The 23996-nt window shown below is 43.0% G+C and overlaps 1 protein-coding gene across 2 annotated transcripts in view; it reads left to right on the top strand.

Annotated features, from left to right (window-relative positions):
• Positions 1 to 23996, top strand: part of GRIA1 (glutamate ionotropic receptor AMPA type subunit 1) — a 277064-nt gene that overhangs the window by 132161 nt on the left and 120907 nt on the right. For both annotated transcript variants that reach the window (XM_054568140.1, XM_054568142.1), the window contains exons 3-5: positions 10278 to 10517; positions 13033 to 13217; positions 17875 to 17928. In XM_054568140.1, the coding sequence (XP_054424115.1) occupies positions 10278 to 10517; positions 13033 to 13217; positions 17875 to 17928 (479 nt within the window). The remainder of the gene's footprint in view (positions 1 to 10277; positions 10518 to 13032; positions 13218 to 17874; positions 17929 to 23996) is intronic.

The following is a 23996-nucleotide window of genomic DNA, read 5'->3' as shown; positions in this document are numbered from 1 at the left end:
GCGTTTTTCAGAGAACCATACCTCCTATACCCAAATGAGGCGGCGTGAGTACTTACCCCAACCCTGAACTCTAGCCTCACCCTCAGCCCTGGAACCCAGCCTAACAATGAGCCTGACCTCAGCCTCAAATCCAAGTCCTCATCTTGTCCAGACAGAGCTCCTCACCCCAGCCCCTGACTAAGCCCTGACCCAGCACTCCTGACTAAGCCCCCTATGCGGCTCAGCCATGGCCTTAAAGGGGCCAGCGACAATGCTGCGAGTCCCCTGATAGATGTCCGCTTTCTAAATAGCCTCTGGAAGCACATGTCCCTCAGAGGTGGGGTCTCCTCTGCTATCATGGCAAAGGAGCCTTGAGCTCAAAGGCAGAGTTACAGCCTCCTCTAGGATGAAGCTGGCCAGTGCCTCTCAGAGGAAGCTCCCCACCTACTTGCCATATTGCTGTCTGTGTGTCAAGACTTCAGTGGGAGTCTGTCTGTGAACTTCAAGGTCCCACTGGCTCTAGTACAGAAGCCAGCAAGCAGTGGCCTTCAGTCAAACTGAGACATCTCAGTTGACTTTGACTGCCTTCCTTTGCCCTTCCCGCAATGTGAATAACCAATAACAAGAGTCACCACAGAAAAACCACAGGATGTGGAAACGGAAGGCAGGGCCACACACTTGTCTCCTGCATTCCCCAGCTGTATGACCCTTGGTTCCTTGTTTGCACATGGGCTCAAGGGTCATCGTCCCTGCCCTACCTACTTCCCTGGGTATTCACAAGAGGAAAAGGATGTGACAGATTTGAAAACCATATAATATACTATGAGTTATTATTAGCTTTCCCAAAGTGTCAGCATTTGGTCCTACTTACTACCCAGTTGCAGAATATTACAGAGTAGGAGTTGCAAACTACAGCCCACAGGCCAAATACCACCCCAGTGCCTATTTCTATAAATAAGGTTCTATAGTATAATTCCAGTTTTGCACTCATTTGTTTACATATTATCTTTGGCTGCTTTTGTGCTCCAAAAGCAACACTGACTAGTTGTCACAGAGACCATATGGCCCACAAAGCCCAAGATATTTACTATTTGGCCTTTTGCAAGAAAAGTTTGTAGACACCTGGCATAGAGACACCTCCAGACACCTGGTAATGGCTCTGAAGTTAGAATGCTTGTGTTTTGATTCTGAAATCTTTTACTTAATGGCTATGTGACATTGGTCATGTTAATTAGCCTGTTTTCTCTATATAAAATGGGAATAATAACTGTATCTGCACTCCATACTATTAAAGTAGTAGTACTTAGCATAAGATCGGGCACATTAAGTGCTCAGTGCTGGCTGGCATTCTTTTCCAGGGGTGAACCCTCTGGTTTGGGCTGATCGACTTTCAGGGGATGCGGTCCAACAGTTCAAGGCACAGGCCACGGAGTAAGACAGACCTGGAGTCTTCTCCTAGCTCTGTCGCTTACCACATGAATGACTTGTGGGAGATTAATTAATCTCCCTGAACTTCAGCTTCCTCTTGCATGAAAAAGAAAAAAAAATTAAAATTTTAGCTGTTGAAAGGAGTAAATGATAAAATGCATGTGAAGTGCGTAGACCCAGATCTGGCACACAGTAAAAATTCAAATGGTGACACAACTATAATAATAAATAGTAAGACTGATAGTATTTTCCCAAATAGTGCCAACCACCCAAAATAGATAGGTCTTGGGAAGCCTCCAGCATGTTGACATCATGTGAGGTAGGAGGCTAGTGATACCCTGGACACCAGGTTTTGCTATATTCCAAGCACCTGTAAATTAAATAGACTTCAAAATGGAGCTGGTCAGACAGCTACTAGAAGTCTTTTTTCTAGGCCAATACACCCTCAAGACCAGGTACCTTCTTAGTACTGACTATCTATGATCTGATTGTTCGTGGGTTAAATGACAGTTCAAGAAGAGCACAACCATATATAAATGTGTGTCAATATAGGAAATATCTCCAAAAGATCCTCTTCCCATAACACTGCATGGATACATAGTGATAAGCAGTCTGCTACACAGGATGAAGATGTCCTTGTTTTAATCCATTCAACATCCTAAGCGTTGAGCTATGCAATGGGATTTCCACCCTTCTGCCCACAGAGCACTGGCTAAGGAGGCTGAGTGCCGTGGGACAGATGCTGTAAAGCTGCCTGGGCTTCGGATGTCAGCCTAATAACACGGCTCTGGCTCTCACGCTCTGTTGGTCTAAGGTAACAGGGAGTGACAGAGAGTTCAGGGGGCTGAAGCACAGAGGCAGGGGTCAGTATTGCATACCCCCCCAAACTCATGGATGCTAAGTGGTCAGCCTGATTTAAAAGACTGTGAAACAAGTAACATTATCAAGCATTTATGTTTATTTCCTACTCAGCTCTGTGTAGGCTTCTCCACATTGTACCTACCAAGAAAAAGTGATAGAATTGGAGGGCCTCTTACTTCAAGGAAGCTTATGTACCTCAATTGCAGGTGAAAAGATATAAATACACAAAAAGTCACTTAATGATATAAGTGAAAAATAATGAGTCCATCCAATTCAAAAGAAGTATTGGAAGCAAGAGGAGGTCAATTGTCAAGAATAGTATCAATTGATTAATATTAGCTAAATGATTTACCTGTACCAAAGATATTGCGTAGTCATTGCAGATGCCCTCTGGGGATTGTAAAGAATAACATAAGCTTCTTGAGGGCAAAGGTATCATCTCTCTTACCCACCACTCTATGCCACAGTGTCTAACCCACAGCAGGCAGGCAACAATGACCAAATTATACATAGCTCCTAACTTAAAGTGTTTAGATGTATGTGACATTTATGGAGCTCCCAACACAGTCTTGGGCTTTGACTTATAAAATACTAGCAAAAAAAAAAAATGTAGTAGACATCTGTTAGTTTGATATGCTCAGTATCCATCCCTCCCTGTTCATAGCACCTTCATTTTATTCTATTTATTTGATTTGATTTAACATTTTTTTGGCTGCCATCTCAGTAAGACCATTGTCTAACCTTAGGGACATATTTGTTCTACCTTCCCTTGACCAGAGGTGAGCCATGCCCCGAGCAAGGCCAGCCTGGAGCTGTATGGAACAGTTATCACAAATTGGCTGGAGCAATAGTGACTCTCTGAAGAGACTGTCCATGAAACCCTGAAATCTAGAGCTGCCGTAATCACAGTCTTCTCTAAAGTCCTTTTTTTTTTTTTAAGCAGGGGTCCCTCATATCTTTCTAACAAATTTCCTTTGGTCCTAAGTTAGCCTCTTTGATTTCTGTTATTGAAGCCAAGGAACCAAAATTAATAAGCCATGAGTGCTAGATAAAAATTGATGAGGCACAAATTTGCATCTAAAAGAAGAATAGAGACTGTGAGACCACAGCTGGAGATGCGGAGGGATAAGAGGTTTGTGGAGGAGGTGGCATTTGAACTGAATGTTAAAAGAGTCAAAAGCATTTGGAGAAGAAAAGGCAGGAGGCCTGGTGCAAGTGGAAGCAAGAGCATGAGTGAAAGCCCAGAGCCCAGAGCAAGCTTAGAAACATCTCAGGAACAGCGCACCTACCTAGAACCCAGTGAACTCACTGACTGTCCCATGTTGGTCATCCCATTGCATGTAAGTCAGAAGATGTTTCCTTCCCCATTTTCCAATTTAGTGGGCCAGCAACCTTATCTTCCACTCTCTCAGCCCCCCATTAACTTGAGCCACCAGTTACTAGAGCCAGAAGGTCCAGTAAGATCAGCTTGTACTGACCTTCTTAGACCAAGATGATGTTCTAGAGCTCCAAAGAAACCCAAGATACGCACAGAGTGCCCTATACACTCAGAGTGTTACACGTTTTTCTTCATCTTTACTGCTTGTCTTCTTCCTTCTACATTACACCCACACTGGCCTTCTTTCTGTTTCTCAGGCTTATCAATCTTTTCCTGCACCTGGTTAAAAGCCTTTGTACTTTCTGCTTCTTCTGCCTGAAACTGTTTCCCTGGCCCTTTGCCTGGCCAGTTGCTTCTTATGGTTCTCTCTTAGCTCAGATGTTAGTGCCACAGAGGGGACCTCCCTGACCATCTTGTCTAAAGTAGCCCTGTCTGCCTCTCTCACATCATCCCCTGTTATTTCCTCTGTAACACAGTGTTCAAGATGATTTTTTAGTTTGCCTATTATCTCTCTTCCCTCTCTCAAACCTAAGCTCCAAGATAGCAGGGACTTGTCCTGTTATCCAGCGTTATAGCACCTGATACCACCTGCTTCCCAACACATACTCTGTGAGCATGTTAATGTGTCAGGTGGATGGATGAGGTAGAAGATGGAGAGAAGAAAAAAATTCCTATCTGTAGGACTACACATCACCAATGAAATAAAAGTTTTATTAGAGGTAGGTCACACACACACACACACACACACGAAGTTTGAAAAACATTAATTTAGTACAAACTCCACTGTCCAGATGGGGAAAATGCAGCCCAGAAGACCCCAAATTAGCTTCTGTGAATTCACTTTTCTAGAACCATGCCAGGCACTTGAAGAATTTTGCAGGAGAACTTACAATCAGTCTGTTTGTCCTTCCCCACCCCTGGTTTCATGTGTCAAACCATAAGATGAATCTAATTCCAGGACCAGTGAGCCCAGCCTTGATCTAATTCTCAGCCTCACATATAGTGTCACACCCTGTTGGCTTTCAGTGCCTGGCAGTCACGTTCACAACAAGTACACAAAGCCAAGCAGGAGAGGATTGCTCCTCTTCTGCGTCTCCCTTTGCTGCCATGTCCCCGCTGGGCTCCAGGCCAGAGTGAAGAAAGGCCCAGGAAAGCTGAGATGAGTCCAAAGCCAAAGTAAAATGCAACACTGACACAAGGTGCACTGGCTTAATTTCTCCCATGCTGGCAAGCCAGTGTGGCCTTTCTGGAGTTTCCCTGAGGCCCCCTCCTCTCTCTCGCCTCACTGCCTTTACCCTTCTACCTGGACATGGACACAAGGTGCTTAGCATCGTGTCTGGCCTGTGGTAAGGTTTCAGTAGCCACTGGCTCCAATCATAGTAACAATGATTTATTCTACAGTCAACCCCCTATTGCTCTCTTAAAACACCCTTCTTCCCCTTGACGTAAAACTTCCCGAACCTGTGTCAGCTCTGTGCAGGTAGAAAACATATCTGTCTTGTGTCATCACCCTCTCCCAGTTTTGTGGCACTGATATTTTCTGGTGCTCAAGTAATTTTTTTTTTAATTTAACAAATTACTGATAAGATTTTATCTAGTAAATGGCAGGGAAGCCCTGAACAGGTCTCAGAATCCTAAATAACCATGACGCTGTTTAGAGGGGATGCGGACAATTTACATCTATTATGATAATTTATTGCATGTCAGTATTATATCCTGGATGCAAGAGAGTATCACAGCATGGAGGGGTAAGGTTATAACCCTCTGAGTGACAGCAATAAAACAATTTGATGTCACAAGGTTAGAGTCAGATCAAGAAGGTCATTCTCACCAAAAAGGACAGAATTATTTGAGGATGGGTATAAGGGTCTAAAAGTCCTCTTGACCACACCCACACTTTCTATCTCCCTCCCCAAAATGAAGCTGTCCTATCACCTCGTTATCTACTATTTACATACAACAAGGTTGCCACATTTCCAGGGCTGAGCCAGGAGCCACAGAGAAATGTCTGTGTGTGAGGCCTTAAATGAAGTGATAATAAAAAGGGAGTTGCTAACACCAGGAGTTCCCTCCCTGGGAGAGAGCTGTCAGGGCGAGTGCCCAGGGCTGGGAGATTTATTGATACTAAGTGGATGCTTCCTTAACTAGAAGTGATTATCAAAGATGTCTGAGTGAGCCGGGGAGGGGACCTGGCAGCCCGCACCGCGCAGTGCGTGGGTTTTCCTGCCCTCACCAGTCCCTGCCCTCCCGCCTCCCCTAGAGGGAATTCCTGGCCTCGTTTTTGACTTGCTCTGATTTTTGGACACATCCTGCTACAGAGTCTCTTGGAGGCAGGGACTTCGGCATCTGACACTCTGGCAGGGTTCCCTGAACGTGCTGTGTCTTTTCTCTCTCTGCTAGCCTTTGCTGTCACTGCTCCCTCTACCTAAAATACCCTTCACACAGGAACTGATCCATACCCCCTTCTCTTGGCTGGTTCCTGCTTATGTTTCTGTGTCAAAGCTGGCATACCCTCTTGGAACCTTTGTTAAGGTTCCCAAAGGTTGAGGTTCGGTGTCCCCGTGTGAGCCCTGAATACATCAGTACCACAGGACTTACACTGAAGTGTAATCGCCTGATTAGTTGTCTGTCTCTCCCATTGTCAAGGTGACAGCCCTGGAGAGCATGGCTTGCCTGGTTTGCCTTTGCATCTTTAATGCCTAAGGAGGGGTAGATGTTACCTATCATGGGGCAGATGGATGGGTAGACAGATGGATGGACCAATAGAAGAACAGATGCGGTATACATGCTCTTCATGATCCCCAGGGGATACGTGGAGCACACCACTCAGTTTTGTTCTGATTTAATATCCATAGGCCCAAGTGCAGTAATGTCTCTTTATCTGGCATTACGGGAAGGCAGTGTGCTATCAATACGTGAGGGGATTTTCTAGAAACCAAAGCCACCCATGTGCCAAGACTGTTTCCCCCCCACCCTGTGAAAGGAGAGAGGAATGGCATTTCACAGAGGTGAGGAGCTCAGGCCCTGTGGGCAGACTGGTGGGGCTCAGACCTTGGCTCTGCCTTGCTCTGGTCTCGGGCCTCACTTTCCCCATTTGTAAACTACCTCACAGGATGGAGTTAATGCAAGGAAATGTTCTTGGCACAGTGTCAGGCACCTTGTAAGTGCTCAAATGTCAGCTCTTAATCACAACTCTGAAAGGCATTCTACGTAGTGCTGTGGCCTCACACGGAAGGAACCGCACACAGGCCGGCCTGCTCTGACTTCACATCAGTGCAAGAGTCTGTGGCGAGTCCAGTGCACAGCGAGTTCTGATGCCTTTGAATGGTCCCATTTCTTCCTCCTGCTCATTGTATCGAACAATACAGTCTCCACCTCTAGCCCCCTTTCTGATTTGCTGCCTCTCATCTATCTACTCTCCACTAAGTAACTAAATCACACAGCGGGTAAGAAAGGGTATCTTAAATAAAACTCAAGACTCCGAATGCACTTACATTTAGTGCGAGGATTTTGTTGCAGTCAGATCCAAGAACTCACAGTCTTTATCTGGTTTCTGGGTTTGAAAATGCACACTGGAGATTGCTCAAAGTTTGACCAGCAAATAACTAAAGCATTGTCAATCAGTAAACATTCTCCAGTTGATAAGACTACAGTCTATGTTGGAGCCTGAAGAGATGTTAAATATTATGCAGCCAAACCATCTTTTTATAGATGAAAAGCAGAGGTCCAGGGAGAGCATGGGATTTGCTCAAGGTCACATAAGTATTATGTTGAGATAAAACCAAAAAGAGGATCCTCCCGGCCTGTGGCATCTTATTAAGTACTTTTTCTATAAGATCATGCCATCTCCTCAGATTGAATGTTTTTTTGTGACAGATTCAAAGAAATGCCTTACAATGACCAATTATATTTTTTAACATGTAATCAGTGACTGTATTCTCCCATAGGTCTTAGATCTTATAGAGTCAGTCTCTGTCTCTGTCTCTCTCTCTCCCCCCCTCCCTCTCTCTCTCTCTCTCTCTCTCTCTCTCTCTCTCTTTCTGTTGCTGCTCAGGCTTAGCTGAGATGAGGAGCCAGACTGAAGGTCAGATGCTCATCAGCTCTGGGAGCCAGAGTCCACTCAAGTAAATCCAGGCTAGGCTACCTCCCAGCCATGCTCTGTTAGGAGAAAGTGGGTAAATGTGCCCATTTACCCTTAAAGAGAGGGTAAAGAACTCAGTTTAAAGGAGGAAAGATTTGTAAAAAGGAAAAATAGGGAGATAACTGGAGGGGAGAAAATGGTGGCCTCTTGCGTGCTAAAGATTTGATCAGTCTGCTTGCTCCCATGTCTTCTACCCCGTCTCATCCTTTCCTCCTCTACCTCCAAAGTTCTAGCAAGAAGCACCAGCCATGAGGCCCCAGGGGCCCATGTAAGGGTGGGAAACCAAGTAGATGACATGAGGGACTAGATCTGGGGCATAAGATTTATATCCCACAGGATAATATTTCATTTCTGCAAGGGGAGAAAAGATCCTAAAAATACCAGAGGGAGTATATTATAACATTTCAGAGAGTATATATGCTCCCTATATTCATTCATCCAGTAAGATGGATTGTGCTTTTTGACAAATCTATATTTAACATGGGCAGAATAATATACAGTGTATGCTTCCTGGTAAAGAAATCCATATTTATGGAAATCTTGATTCTGGCAATTATAATAGACATTTAATGACAGTGCCTTTTGTCTGACACAAGCAGGTAGAGTGGCCTTATTGGGTAAAAGAGAAAATAGTATGAGTAGCGAGGGATAAGCAGTTCTATCAGGGGAGCAGGAAGTCCAGGGGGCCCAACAGCCCCCTCGGTTGGGCCCAGCCCCTCCTCATGCCCTCCTGTGCGCCCCCTGAGCCTCTCCTCAGGCGTGCACCACCCATCCATCCGGCAAACACTTATCAGGCACTGACCGTGCCCCCGGAGCTACCCTGGCTTTGGGGCACAAATGAGACTCCTGCTTTCAGGAAATTAACATTGACCCATGGAGTCATAGGTATCTACAAGTAGAGAAAATGATTTTAAATAGTAATGCAAATATGAGAAATAAGACAGGGTGATGTGATAGTTATTAGGGGGTAGGAGATGGTAGAGTCACTGTTTAGGAGAGATGGTAAAGGAAAGCCTATTCAGGAAGTGAGATTTGTAAACCTTCATCTTGTGCCATATATTAAAATGAAGTTTAAAAACAGAATGATGGTTACCAGAGGAGAAAGAGGGGAAGGGAGCAAAGTGGGTAAAGGGGGTCAAATATATGGTAATGGAAGGAAACTAGACTCCAGGTAAGGAGCACATAACACAGTACACAGATGTCAAATTATAATGGTATATACGTAAAGAGTATATAATGTTATTAAGCTATGTTACCTTTATAAATTTAATTTAAAACAAGAAAGAAAAAGTTAGAACAATCGCACATTTGGTTAAAAAATTAGTTTGTAATATTAGTTTCCTGGGAAGGGCCTAACTGAATATAGACATCGCAGAATCAGCTCTTCAACTCTACCAACAGCCCAAGCCTGAGTTTCTCAGTCTCAGGGTCATTAGTGGCATTTGTCTATCGGTCAACCCTGCTACGTTTGCTTATTCCTCATGGCTCTCAACTCCAGCTTTAGCTTCACATTCTCTTAATGTGCATAATTTGCTTCACACTTGTAGTTTTTCTTATTTTCTAGTGAACTTATTAATTACAAAAATTGCTTATTTTAATAAATTCAACTTCTATTTGAAAAACATGAAAAATAAAGCTTAGTAGCCAACTGACCCAGCATTTGGCCTTATGACCTCTTTTTCTGCACTATATTCTAACTAGTAGTGTACCCAACACAAACCACAATTGGTAACTGCACTGAGATCTTACAACATGTCTCCTGTGGGGATCTTCACACAGCTAAGCTATTACAATGGCTGATACACTAGGGGGCCTGAAAAATCAGCTAGCAAGATGCACAAACACAAAATGAACATCAGCAGAGAAATGCACACCAAAAGCTAAGGGTAGGCCGGGAAAATCAACACTTGTTTTTTTAAACATGAATCAACAGCAAGCTGGCAGACCTTTTTCCTCCTGCAGCATCTTTTTATGTTTTGCCTCAAGGTGATGGGTACTGTTATGGAGCGATCACTGGACTGAGGTCAAGATATCTCCCCAACTCACGTATGTCCTAGTTGTGCTACCTTGGACATGGACTTTAAGTTTCTGGTCCCTGGTTCTCCCCTTTAAAAGACGACCCAGTCATACTTTTCCTACCTCAACAAGATTGTTGCAGACATAAAGTCAAAGAACGTAGGAAAATACTTTGTATACGTTTATAATTAATAACTATGACATCTGGCATGGAACCGACACCTAAGAAACACTGAATTAGATAGATAGGTGTTTGAGCTGGACAGATGAGTGGGGTGAGTGGGATGCATAGATGGCTAGAATGCATGCACAATTGGATAGACTGGTAGGTTGAGAGCATGAATGGATAGATTGGTTGACTGGATGGGTGGATGATGGGTTGGATGAACACACTAATGGATGGATTCATTTTGGAGCTACCTGACAGCTTGTTTGCAACATCTTCTATCCATTAATCCTCCTCTTCTCTTCCAGTCTGTTCCCAGTTCTCCAAAGGAGTCTATGCCATCTTTGGGTTTTATGAACGGAGGACCGTCAACATGCTGACCTCCTTCTGCGGGGCCCTCCACGTCTGCTTCATTACGCCAAGCTTTCCCGTTGACACCTCCAACCAGTTTGTCCTTCAGCTGCGCCCTGAGCTGCAGGATGCCCTCATCAGTATTATTGACCATTACAAGTGGCAGAAATTTGTCTACATTTACGATGCTGACCGGGGTAAGCCAGGGACTAGGAGAGGGAGACTGGTGAAAGCTGGAGAGAAAACTACCAGCAGGAAGAAAAATGATGCCTTCTTCCCTCCTTAAGAAGCTTGGGGAAATAAACCAGAAATGCTTTATTTCTATGGGCTGATTTTTAGTGGTTAATGTCTAACTCCTGGAAACACATCCTTTGAGAGAGTAATCCTCTTAAAGGACCATGTCTCTCCACAGCTCACCAAGTTTCCATGGCTCCTGAGTCCAGACTTAAAGTCCAAGGACCTCAGCTGAGTGGCTTATGGCTCACAGCCAGACTCAGGAGCATAAACTCTGGAGTCAGGCAGACCTGGTTTGAATTCTATGTCTTCTCCTCTCCAGCTGCTTCAGTGCGGGCAAGCACTCTTTGCCTCGGTTTAACCATTGATGTAATGGGGATACAATTCTCTATGCCTTCATTTCCTCATCTCTACAGTGAAGATAAAACTAACCTCCACCTCATAAAGTTGATGTGGGGATTGAGTGAGATAATAACTGCGAAGTGCTTGTCGGTGTCTGGAACAAAGTAAATACCCAAAGTCCTCTATGTAAGTTAGCCGCTACGATCACCATCACCATCATCGCCGTTGTGCACCCTCCCAAGCCTTTATAACTCTGCCTCCACCTAAGTTTTGCACTTTATGTCACACTGTCCTAATGATTCCTACACTGTTCTCTGCTGCTTTACTCATGCGGTTCCCACTTTCTGGAGTGCACATCCCTTCTCAAGTCTACATATGCCAATCCCTCCTCCCTTCCAGAGACTGCTCAACCACCGCTTTCTCTAGTTCTTGATCCTTAAATGAGAATCCTGCTCTTTTTTCTAATTTCTGTGATAGTCATATTGTACTGTCCTACCTTCCCCTTGAAAACTCAACTTAGTTATTACTGGTACAAATAAATAAATGGATCATGCAAAATCTGAAACTGAGGCAGAGGAGGTTTTTTTCCCCAAGCGAAAGGGAGCTTTTATAGGAGATAGCCTGTGGAGAGGCTTAGAAGACATCTGATAGGAGAGCAGCTTGTGACGTGGTTTTTCAAGAAGAGTTAGACAGGCATTATTCAGATGAGAAGGAGCCAACAGGAGAGGCCAGAAGCACCCCATTAGATTTTCCTTTCCTCTCCTTAGTTTGATGATTTTCCTTCTCAGACAGCAGCCCTTGTGAGGATCACCTGCTCCAGGGCTTTGCAACATAATGAAACTTGAATGGTAGAAGTGGCAAAGCAGGAGAAATGTAACTTCAATTGAAGAGGATCATCTCTGGGGTCAGTGGCAGCCCCTACACTCTTCAAAGGGCTTCACCTGTCTCAGATCTCCGACCTCTGAGCTCGGCCTTTTGCTAGCTGTGTGACCTTGGTCACATGACCACATCTCCCTGCGCCTCCATTTCCACATTTGTGAAACAGGGATAACAGTGGCAACTACCTCATAGGATTAAGTGAATTGGAGGCAGGAAAGCTAGCAGAACAGTGCCAGGCGTGTAGTACACTTTTGGTACCATACTGAAACAACTTGTACTAAAAAAAGAAACAAAAATAAGAAGGCATAATACAATTAATCTAAAAATAATGCTTGAGGCCAGGCACCATATTGGTCACTGTGAAAGGGATTAGCAGTATTACTGGGAGACAGAAATAATACATGAACAAAAGACTGATTAATAATGCAAGAGAGAAACAACCATCTGGCATAGGCAGAATAACGACCTCCAACTCCCTCCCAAAGACGCCACGTCCTAAGTCCTGGAACCTGTGAATGTTTTCTTAAATGGCAAAAGGGATTAAGGTTACAGATGAAATTAAGTTTGCTAATCAACTGACCTTAAAATACAGAGATTATCCTGGATTATTTGTCTGTGCCTAATGTAATTACAAGGGTCCTTAAATGTGGAAGTTGGAGGCAGAAGAGTCAGAGTCACAGTGTGATGTGAAAAAGACTTGACCAGTCACTGTGGTTTTGAAGGCAGAAGGGGCCATAAGCCAAGAGTCACAGGCATCCTCTAGATGCTGGAAAGGCAAGAAAATTTTCTCCCCTAGAACCTCTAGAAAGCAACACATCCCCCCGACACCTTGATTTTAGCCCAGGAAGATACATTTCAAACATCAGACCTACAGCAGTATAAGATGATAAACATGCATTTATCATCTTATACTGTGTTTATGTTGTTTTAAGCCACTAAATTTGTAGTAATTTGTTATAGTAGCAGTAGGAAACTAATAAACCATCTATGTCTCAAAGATGAAACAAAGCAGCATTGAGTAATGAGCTCCTCTATCATTTAGCTACAAATTAGTATATAGTAGTTGAGTTCAGTACACACTGAATACCAACTATGTGAGAGGCAAAGTATTAGGTACTGAGATATACTGAACATTCGTGAATGTGATTGACAGTTATTAGATTCTGTTTAGATATCAGGCTGGCACATTTAATAAGCAGTTACTAAATAACTATGTATCCTGATCGCCACTTCTCTGTCCTATTCACCGACTTGCAGGTTTGTCCGTCCTGCAGAAAGTCCTGGACACAGCTGCTGAGAAGAACTGGCAGGTGACAGCAGTCAACATTTTGACAACCACAGAAGAGGGATACAGGATGCTCTTTCAGGACCTGGAGAAGAAGAAGGAGCGGCTGGTGGTGGTGGACTGTGAATCGGAACGCCTCAATGCAATCTTGGGCCAGGTAGTGAACCCTGCCAAGGCTCAGGGTTGGGTGCGAGAGGGCTCCAGACAGACCTGGGTGACCTGTTGCCTGGCGTGTTGCAAAGAGAGGCCTTGACTAGAAGAGGCCAGACGCCTTCCTTCTCATATTCTGTAATTCACAAACTTTAATTCTGAAATTTTATGAAACATTATAAACAGCAGGAGCCTTGACACAGGACTTCAAATGGTTCTCAGATCAGTTGACCAAAACTTACTCCCAGTGTTCTCCTTTATTGTTACAAAGCAAATCACACTGCAGTTTAGAGTTTGTGCAGGGCTATCGCGTGAGGGACACAACCTATAGAGCCAGCTTCCTGGGTTCCGCCCTGAGTCCTGTCACTCATGGATCTAGCATTTGGCATCGCTTTCATTTGGTCCACTGACCTGTTTTAAGAGTCTAAGGAGGCATCAGGCACCTCCCTTTCTACTGTTTCCTTGAACACTCTCCTGTGTCTGGGAAGTCGGTTGATTGTGCGTTCTGTGAAAGGGCACTAGAACCTCAACAGTTTTCAGCCAGAGTTCATTCTAAGCCATGGTTCCTCCGGTTCTCAGAACTAAGCATGTGCTCATCCCAGAAGTAGAGGCTTTGGTGCAGATCGCTGTCTTTATAAATTATGTGTGTGCATTCACATAAGCTAGCAAGGAAGTATATTTTGCAAACATTTTTGAACAGTGCTATATAAGAAAAAATGGTAGTTTTAGGTACTTGACAATATGACAAAAGTTGTTAATGGCCCTCAAGACCCCTGCTGCCTCCATAGGGAATCTCAACACCAGCTCAGCAATCACTCAGAGGCCTCAGAAACAGAACAGAGAGATTTGGAAAGTCAGCGATTCTTGAAGGCATTAACTCTGTGCTCCACTTTACAAAGTGTAGGTCTTACCTCCCTCTCCTCTGGGAAAGAGATAGCAGGAAAAAAAAAAAAATCGTTTCTATCAAGAGGGGAGTTCTCTGCGCTGGAGTCAGGGTATTTAAACAAGGCAGCCTAGGGTGCTGGTTAAGAGCAGAGACCCAGTAGCCAGAGTGGCTGAGATTCTAGCCCCAGCTCTAGTATTGACTAGCGCAGTGACATTGGGCCAAGTTTGTAATCTTTCTACATCACAGGTTCCTGCTCTGTAAAATGGGTATGTTAATAATAGCTTCCTTAAGGGAGTCCCTGTGAGTATTAAAAGACTCTATACATGTGAAGCACTCAGAATAGAGCCACAGAAAGTGATATATGTAAGCACTGCCTATTTTTGCTATTTATACTGCCAACTAGTACTGTCTTCTTGTATCACTCCCTCTTTCAGCATAAATGGCCTCATCTGTAAAATAGGAATGAGGGTCCCTGCTCTACAAAGCCAATAAAAGATTAGATGAGATAGAGGTGGAGAAAGTGCTGAACGATAATTAGGGATTCTTAGTATAGGCTGATGACTTTTCCTATATCATTCCATACAGAGAAAACAGTGCCACTATTTTCTGAGTGCTTGCCATATGCCTGACACTATGCCAAGCCCTCTCCATGTGTAACCCCACTTCATCCTCATACCAACTCTATAATACAGCTTCAACCAATTCTCCTGCTTTATAAACGAAGGAACAAGGGATTATACTTGCCCAAGGACTCATAACTAACATAAGAAAAGCAAGAAGTCAAACCCAGGGTGGTCTGCCTACAGCACCCAAACTCTTAAAAATGCAACTTTTCAGCTTTGATTATCTCCTTTGCCAAAGGACAAATTTGTATTTTGTAAGGATGTGACTTGTTTGTATCTTATAGTATATTAACTTTTTAAATTGTCAAATCCCTCTATTCTGGAAAGTAAGACGAAGAGCTAAAAGGACCCATAGATCCCTTGATTTACCATCCGCACTCCACATTTTATGGGCGAGATGACTCAGAGTCAAATTGGGTGAATGATTTGACATGGTTCAGACAACTAGTTAGTGACAACGATGAGTCTCAAATTTACACCTGCTGACTTGCAGTCTGGTATCTTGGAATCATCCTAAACTATCAAAACACTCAGAGATTGGGATCCTTTTGCTCTAATATAAGTGTTCTGCCTAAGGAGGGAGACAGTGATTCCAAATCCCAAGTCGAAAATCAATTGCCTGTTTCTGTCTCCAGCCCCCCATCTATAGTATCAGTCAACGAGGGTGGAGATTTTTGTTTTGTTTTCTTCCCTGATGTATCCACAGTGCCTTGAATAGTTTAGCACTAGTTGGCACTCCATAAATAGTTTCTGAGTGAATATAAAGAATAAGGAACCAATGAAGGCTCTAAGAAAGATCCCAAATATGAGATGGCCCTGGATATCTAGAGGTATCCATGGCAGGGGTTTATTCTATAAACAGTGGAAAGGCAGTGAAGGTTTATGATCAGGGAGAAGGGTTATTAGAATATAATGCTTTATCAATATATAAGACACCAATTTGTATACAGTAATGTAGTCATTAAGTTCAGAATGAGTTAGAGATGAGAGAGACTAGGACCAGACCATCCATCACGTCACCCAGTTTCATTGTCTTCACAGTACTTCTCACCTACTGAAATCTTGTTCATTTATCTGTTTATGTATTTACCATCTGGCTCCCTACTAAAATGTCAACTCAGCTCAAAGATGGCATGGGGACCTCACCTCACTTGTTCATAGCCTAGTGCTTGGCATATAGTCCATGATCAATAAAGTATTTGCTAATTGTATTAATTAATCATAGAAAGTTTTACAGAGTAGTTTGGATGAGAGCTCAGCCACAAAGGTTATGAATAATCAGAGAGAAAGGAAACAGCCTTCCAGACACTAAGACTGTGAATCAAGGCCATCCAGTGCAAATGAACTTTGAAGGAATTGGGTCAGTGTAGCAATGCTCCCGAGTGAAACTGTACATTTTCTTTACAACAACTTTCTTACTTCATAACCCTGTGTTCATTTCTCTCTTTATGTGTTGAGTGTGGGTTTCCTCCCAGCAAACTGAGACGTCCAAGAGGGCAAGCATCCTGCTTGTTCCACTTCCCACGATGTCCCCAGCACAGGGCTTGGTATAGAGCAAGTACTTAGTAAATGTTTGTGAAAGGGATGTAGGAGAGGAGGGAAGGTAGACCACTGGGTAGGCAGATGAGTAAATGGGTGGGAAGGTAGGTATTGGGTTGAACCATATGAAATTGCTCATTTTTATTGGTTAGAAGTCATCAATTATCAGCTAGTTTCCTATGTTTCAACCTGCAATTTTATCTTGCAGAGATTATTCACTGCCTGAATGTGGTGGGTTTTGAAATATCTTTTATTTGCTGTTTTGTGTTTATTAGAATCTGAATAGGTTTTTGATAAAGGTATCTCATTGTTGAAAGAGCAGCAAACCGTTTGACAAGAAAATGAAAAAGTAATGAAGAATTATTAATAAAACTATCATCCCAATAGTATTTGCGCTCCATGGCCTGAAATTTCAAAATCTAACCACTGTTTCAGGGCATTCGTTGTGTGCACTTGCATTTAATTATTCCCTACATAAAAAATATGTGAGCTGCTATGCACATACATCCAATTAAGTAGATGTCTGAATGTGGATTTTAATAACCTTGAAAATTTATTCAGTTAGAAAAGAAGCCCAAGTATTTCTCGCATGTTTTATGCTTCCTTGCAACAGTGCAGGGAAAGAGACACTGAGCAGGGTACACTGATCCCAATTTGATGATTGAAAAGAAAGACATAGATCAAGTTAACTTGTAGGCAGAGTCAGGACTGGACCAAGGCCTGCAGTCTTAGCTGTGCCTTGGGTAGTGTGTCTGGCTACTCAAGCAAAACCCTGGTAGTTCTCTCCATAAGTATTCTTCCTGCGCTTGATGATGAGGCATAGTCCACACATTCAGGATGGAGGAATGTTTGAGGACCCCGGCTCTTCATAACTAACCATAATCGGGCATCACGTGGAAAGGCTCACCGCAGTCAGGTCCCTCTCCTGATACTGCTCCCAGGCTGCTGGGGGATCTGGGCAAATCATTTTCCCTCTCTGGTCCAGGACTTCCCATCTGTACAGGGAAGGGTTGGGCCAGATGATTCTGACATTCCCCTTCAGCTTCTGGGTTGAGTGGCCCATGAATGTCTGAGTACCTAGTTGGTTTAGAGAAGCAAGCACAAAATTTGGGGAAAGAAGGCACTGCATCTGAATATGGTTCATGTAAGAAGTTAAAGGTCAAAAACTGGGGTGGAATCATCCATTGACTCAACGGACTCAAGCAGCAGATACTGTCATGACAGTGACAGGGAATTCAATGCAACATAAAAGCCCCACCAGGAAAGAATCTCCATGGATGGGGAAGGCTTTAAGAAAGGAGTGTCCTTAGGGTTATGATAATGCTACTCTACCCCTGGAATGAGAGAAAACTGATTTCAGATGTGGCATCCTGCCACTTAATAGCTGGGTAACCAGAGGGGGCTTATTTAACCTCTTTCTTCCTCAATTCCTCACCTGTGAAATGAGGATCTCCAATGGTACTATCACTGGATGGTTGGGATACTGCCCCTGGAGTGCTTAGGATAGGGCCAGGTACATTGTAAGTGCTCCATTAATGTTAGTTCCTATTATTATTGCTGTTGTGGCCTTAATTGCTAATATGATTAATGAACCCCCTCCCTTGCATTCTTTTTAGATTATAAAGCTGGAGAAGAATGGCATTGGATACCACTACATCCTTGCAAATCTGGTGAGTAGAGCACACTGCAGCACTCAGCTTGTGGTCTTTCCACGTTTGGGGCTCCAGCTCTTTTCCACGGTCACTGGCTAGCAGGAACTGCATGGGTGAAAAGGGCAACTTGGAGCTGACTGCATCTGGTCAATACCCAGTTTACCTTTTCCCTTCCACATCCCTCTTGTCAAACCACAGCACGCTGTTAGTAAACATCTAAACTCTAAAACGGGCTTCTTCAGTCATCACAATTCTACCTTTAATCGATTCTGCCCCTTAGCAATAAGGACAAAATCACTGCAAATGATAATATCACAGTTTATATATATAAACATTTAAACCATAATTATACTGTTGACAAATCTTTACCCAGACAGGTTTTCAGTATGAACAATATTATTTCAATTTAGTTTTTATTCACTTTTCTACGTGGCATAGATGAGATAGATGTCTTTCTTAAAAAATTTGTTTTCATTTTAATGTACTGTAGGCTTTTTTACAGGGTGTAATTATTTTTTATGTTATGAAGACTTGATTCATCAAATAATTTTTTGTGCATATTAAATTTCACCTGGTAACATATGCCATTTTGAGTTTTCTTCTGTGGACATTATTTCTGGCAACTCTATTTCTTTTGGGTCATGTTTTGCCTTTCTACCTTTTTTTTAATCATGAAATGTAATTCTTCCAGCTATGTTTTTTCCAAAGTTAAATGTGATTTTACTTTGCCTTTAGTCCATTTTTAAAGAGCTTTATTGAGATGTAATTTATACATCATGCAGTGTTCATAGAAAATGTACAATTTAATGGGTTTTTTATACATTCACAGAATTGTGAACACAATCTGATTTTAAAACTTTTTCATCACTCCCAAAAGAAACTGAATACCCAGCAGCCATCACTCCCACTGCCCTCCAAATTCCCCCAGGTCTAAGCAACCACTAATCTACCTTCTATCTCTATCATTTGCATGTAAATGGAATCATACATTACGTGGTCTTTTGTGACTGGCTTCTATCACTAAACATAATGTTTTCAAGGCTCATCCCTATTGTAGCAGGTATCAGTACTTTATTCCTTTTATTGCCAAATAATATTTCATTAAATGGCTATATCACATTTTGACTATTCTTTGGTTGATGGGCATTTTTGACTATTATGAATAATGTATCTATGAACATTTATGTACAAGTTTTTCTATATACCTAGGAGAATTGCTGGGTTATATGGTAACTCTGTGTTTAACATTTTGAGAAACTCCAAAATTGTTTTCCAAAATAACTGCATCTCTCATCAAATTGATAGCAAAGTTTTAAGTTGATTAAAATATTTTAATCAATAACAAATTTTGCCATGTGACAATTAGAACAATTGTAAAGTTTTCCATGATGGTAACTTTTTCTACAAACTTGCTTCTTATCCTGGTTTGTCTTTGCAATGTTTTGTGTTTCCATTAAGATATGATTTTTAGCTTTTAATATTTAACAAAATCTATCACATTCAGTTTTAGCCATGTTATTTTGTGTTGAGTACTTCTATGAGTAATAGTAATTATTAATTGAATAAAAGAATTGATATTTTCCACTTATTTTTGGAATAAAAGGCATTAGTGGAACAAAGGCATAGGATCTGGGTATATACAGTATGGAAAAGGTCAAAATGCAGAATCTAAAAATGGGACCAAAACATCCTGCCTAAACCTTAATGTTCTATCACTGTTTCTGGCCTATCTCCATCCTTATATCCCTGCCTAAGCCTTCTTTCCCTTTCCATTGATCCTTGCCTTGGCTGTCCCAATATTTCAAATTCAGGACTGAAAATCAAAAAAGCATATTGAGATAAGTTAATGTAGACCCTACTCTTAATGGCTAAATATGTTATTTTTCTGAGGGGTGTTTGCATTTTAAATGGAAGGTGGCTGTCCGGAGACTTTAGGGAATCAAGAGTCCATCCCTTGAGGAAAAAAAAAAAAAAAAAAAGTCCAAGGATGAAATTTTTGACTTCGTAATGAAAATTCTGGATGGCCCTCGAGTCCCAGATTCTTAGTGCTACAAGGGACTCTGGAAGTCGACTAAAGTCTCATTTGCTTGTAGGGAAACAGAATCAGCAAGACACACAACAAGGTTGTGGTAGAACTAGGCCCAGTAGCTTGGTGAGCGGGCAGCATCCCACAATTCCAGGACGTCTCGCAATGCAGACCCTGGACGCACCTTCTGCTTGAGAGTCCTGAGCATACACTGAACAGGGTGGGGGCAGACATAATCCCCTGTCCAGGGCAAGACAGAAGAACTTACATATCAGTGGCCTCAGAGCCACTGAAAGACCCCAGGTAATTACATCACCAGCCTCCATCTGTTGCCAAGTGACCCCTTGGTCACAGCATCACCAAGTCAGCACCTTCAGTTACAGTATTCCTCTGATCTGCATTCTTTTTTTCTGACCTAACGAGCTCTCCACTTCTTACAACTGCCAGCTAATAGGATGCAAATTGCATATACCATCCAAATACAAGAGTCTTGCATGTTCCAATAGTTTAGTTGATAATTAGGCTTCAAATTGCTAATTAATTCAGTTTGACACATAGTTGAGTATTTGGTGTATGCTTTTCTTCCCCCTTCAGAGGCATAATGCAATTCATAAGATGATAATTTTTAGAAATTCCGCCACATAATTAGCCTGCGGCTGCATGGAACTGACCCCCTCCTTCAGAGTGTTTCTGATTAGGGTGTAATTACAGAGTTAGAAACCAAAGAAGCTTTTGAAAGGTTTAACAAAAGGAAAGAGCTTCACTTTTTATTTTGCAGTTGTTTCTGAACCTGTCAGAACGCACTAGCGTTAAAGTAGCCAGTCACTTCGGAGGGATTCGAAAAACCAGCTGTGGCAGGCTGCTGGAAAGCAGGCTGAGGGAGACGGGGTGGAGAGGAGGACTCTATGGACAGGGAGTTAAAAAGCAAAAACGAAACCCTGCTTTTTGTTCAAACACCATCCTCAGCTGCCTTTGTGACCTTGGACAATTCTCCAGCCCCTCCTCTCCTCATCTCTCAATTGGGAACAATAGGCCCTGCCCTATGTGCTCATAGTTTCACTGTGGCAACCAAGTGTGTTGCTGAATGCCATGGTGCCTGAAAAGTTGGAAGTGTTCTGCATAGGTGGGGAACTCTTACTTCAGATACTAAATCTACCCAACTTCGCATCACATAGTGTGTGTCTGTATTTATATGTTCGTGTTTATATTCATATTTTTATGTGATAGGATAGACCTGCATTTACATTTTCATATAGCCTGGATATGTCCGTAAAGTGAACTTGAACCATGCAGAAATCAGCAAGCAATACCACTATTTCTTAAAGAGGCCGCTGGGCCCTGGAGCCCGCTGGAGGGCCAGGCTAACCAGCCTGGCTCTCCATCCTCCTCCAAACACCAGCTCTGACTCTGTGTTCACTATCTGCTCTGAGACTGAGGCCGAGACAGACATCTACCAGCTGGAGAGTTCCAGAACTACAGCTCTTATCCTTGTGGTGCATCAGCAGCAAATCTTAGACCAAACTAGTGTTTCCCAAAACAGAGGACCTGGGGGCCCCGACAGTGCACCCGCAGAGCCAGCCCGGGAACCACTGGCCAGCTAACAGCTAACTGGTGCCACCAGGACTGCAAACACGAGTGCTCAGATCGTGGGAGAAATGACCAGATTATCAATGTCAATGATTAGAGTCTCACTGAAATAAAAAAACCACAACAATTAAAATTGCTTATAGAGAACTAGCAGATCTTTGAGAATTCATAAAGGGTCCATTAGACCTGCTGGAGAAACACTGAAGGTGTTGGTTATCTTTCAATTGGAACCATTTGGTGCGTCCTGGGGACAGGGGCCAGAGGGTGGAGGGGTGGAGAGAGGGGGAGGAGGCTTAATAACAATAACAGCAATCTCTCCCATTTTTACACCATTTTACACCACTGGGTTTTGAATGTCACGATACGTGTACTGCTGTGGAGCAGGGAGGATAGAATTCATGATCCCTATTTCCTAGGAGGGAGAGTTGAGGCTCAGACACGCCCCACGACTAAGCTGCAGAGGAGGAAAGCAGATGCTCAGTCAACGGAGTGTGGCTCTCAGGAGTCTGATGAAAACCTAGTGATGTGGGTATAAGAATAAGACAACCAGGCTAAGCTGATGCCAAGCCACTTGAGCCCCTAATTACAACAGCAATAATATTAACAATGGTAATAACTGCTACAACTCAATGAATGATTGCTACATTCCAAACACTGGAACAAATACTTAAAGACATTATCTGTTAAAACTTCACAGCAGTCCTTAGAGGTTGAAAATATCATCCTCACTTTTCAGATGAAGAAATGAGATTTAGAGAGATGAATGAATTTTCCAAAATTACAAACTTTATAAAGTGATGGAGCTGGGCTTCTCCTCCTAGACTATCAAACCCCAAATCCAAGTTTTTACAACTGTGCCATGTGACTTCTGAGAATGGGGGGGGTTAGGAGAAGATACAGGAGTGGGCGCCTGAGTTTAAATCTTGCCTACAGTTGCAGCGATACACTAAAACCTCCTGTTGGATAACTTTTCCATTATGCACTGATAGTGTTTTATTATCATTGTAATTCCTAGTGGAGAAGGCAGCTGAGGGAAAGACAGTGAGGTCAGCCACCCGTGGTCTTACTCGGGTATTCAGGGACCAGGGTGCTCAGCCATTTCCATCACGTGGTTGCAAACTAACTCCTGGGAAGTGTTAGAGTTGGATGATCTGGTCTATGTGACAGCTCATCCAAGCGCCCAGCTCCGTGCTGCTGCCCTTCTGCTGCATCAGGCCTAAGAAGAAACTGTTCTTCAGTCTCCTTGCTCCCTTATGGTGAGAAATCTGTCTAGCCTCCTGTAAGGCTGAGCTTGCCCACTCTTCCCTGCACCTCTCTTCCCACCATCTCAGTACTAGACACAGTCACAGTTAGTTTATGCAGCCTCTGGTCATGTGGTACAGTAGTTGGGAAAGGTGGCTCTCGGGTCAAACAGACCTGAATTGAAATTCTGGCTTTATGATCCTTAGCTGTGTGACCGTAGTCAAGTTACCTATCCTCTCTGAGCTTCCACTGCCTCATCTGTTAAATAAAAGGGGGGGGGGGGGACGGGGAATGATGAGATATTTTCTGCCCCCTCCTGGGGTATCATGAGAATTAAACAAGATAATACATTATAAAGTGCTTGTAGTAATATTTGGCAAAACAAGCACACAATAAATGTTCATAATTACCACTATAATAATCGTGGCCATCACCATCATCATCATATTAGTGGGGGATGAAGATGTTAATATCTGGGGACAAGCTATTATCTTTGAGGCCCCTTAGGTCCCTTCCAAACTGAATGTCATCCACAACTGATTCACAATTATATAATGTTCTTCCATAAGCACCTGGAGGAAGGAATTTGTCTGCCTTGTTCACCAATGAATTTCCAATGCCTGGCAAAGTAAGTTGCATGTAACAGGTGTTCTTAAAAAAGCCACTGAATGAACGAACAAATGAGTAAAATGACTTCTCAGGAAATAAACACCGTTTGTGCCCCTATACTACATACACTAAAGGCAAAATCTTTGTTTCTATAATAAAAGCAATAGAGATAGTTGGAATATGAATAAAGTTACAAATATGCAAATGAGAGGTAGAGATGGGTCTAGAGGGCTTCTGGTCAATTGCCTGGCCATCTACCTGGCTCCTATTTGCATAACACCCAGAGACAGGGAACCTATGCCCTGAGACAGCCCTTTCTCTTTTCAAAGGGCTCTGACAGTTCCCACCCTCTTCCTCGCGCAGGCCTGGCCCATGTCACCCTGTCATCACTCCTGGCTCCGAGTCTGCCCTCTCGGGAATCTTGCGGAACACGTCTACTCCCCTTCCACAAAGCAGCCTTCGTGTATTTAGAAATCCCTACCCTGCTTGCTCTTTGCTGTTTTCTTATTAAGTCTGGACACCTCCCTGTTCCCACAGGCCTTCTCACAGGATGTGGTTCTAATGGCCAGCCCCACGAACATCAAATATGAACCAAGCATGGCCATGTGTCTAGCACTGCTCT

Source organism: Pteronotus mesoamericanus, unplaced genomic scaffold, assembly GCF_021234165.1.
Source record: "Pteronotus mesoamericanus isolate MK-2021 breed Mesoamerican mustached bat unplaced genomic scaffold, CSHL_Meso_final contig_2, whole genome shotgun sequence".
NCBI classification, from domain to species: Eukaryota; Metazoa; Chordata; class Mammalia; order Chiroptera; family Mormoopidae; genus Pteronotus; species Pteronotus mesoamericanus.
The sequence above is the reverse complement of the archived record's forward strand: the minus strand, read 5'-3'. Positions and strand labels throughout refer to the sequence as shown.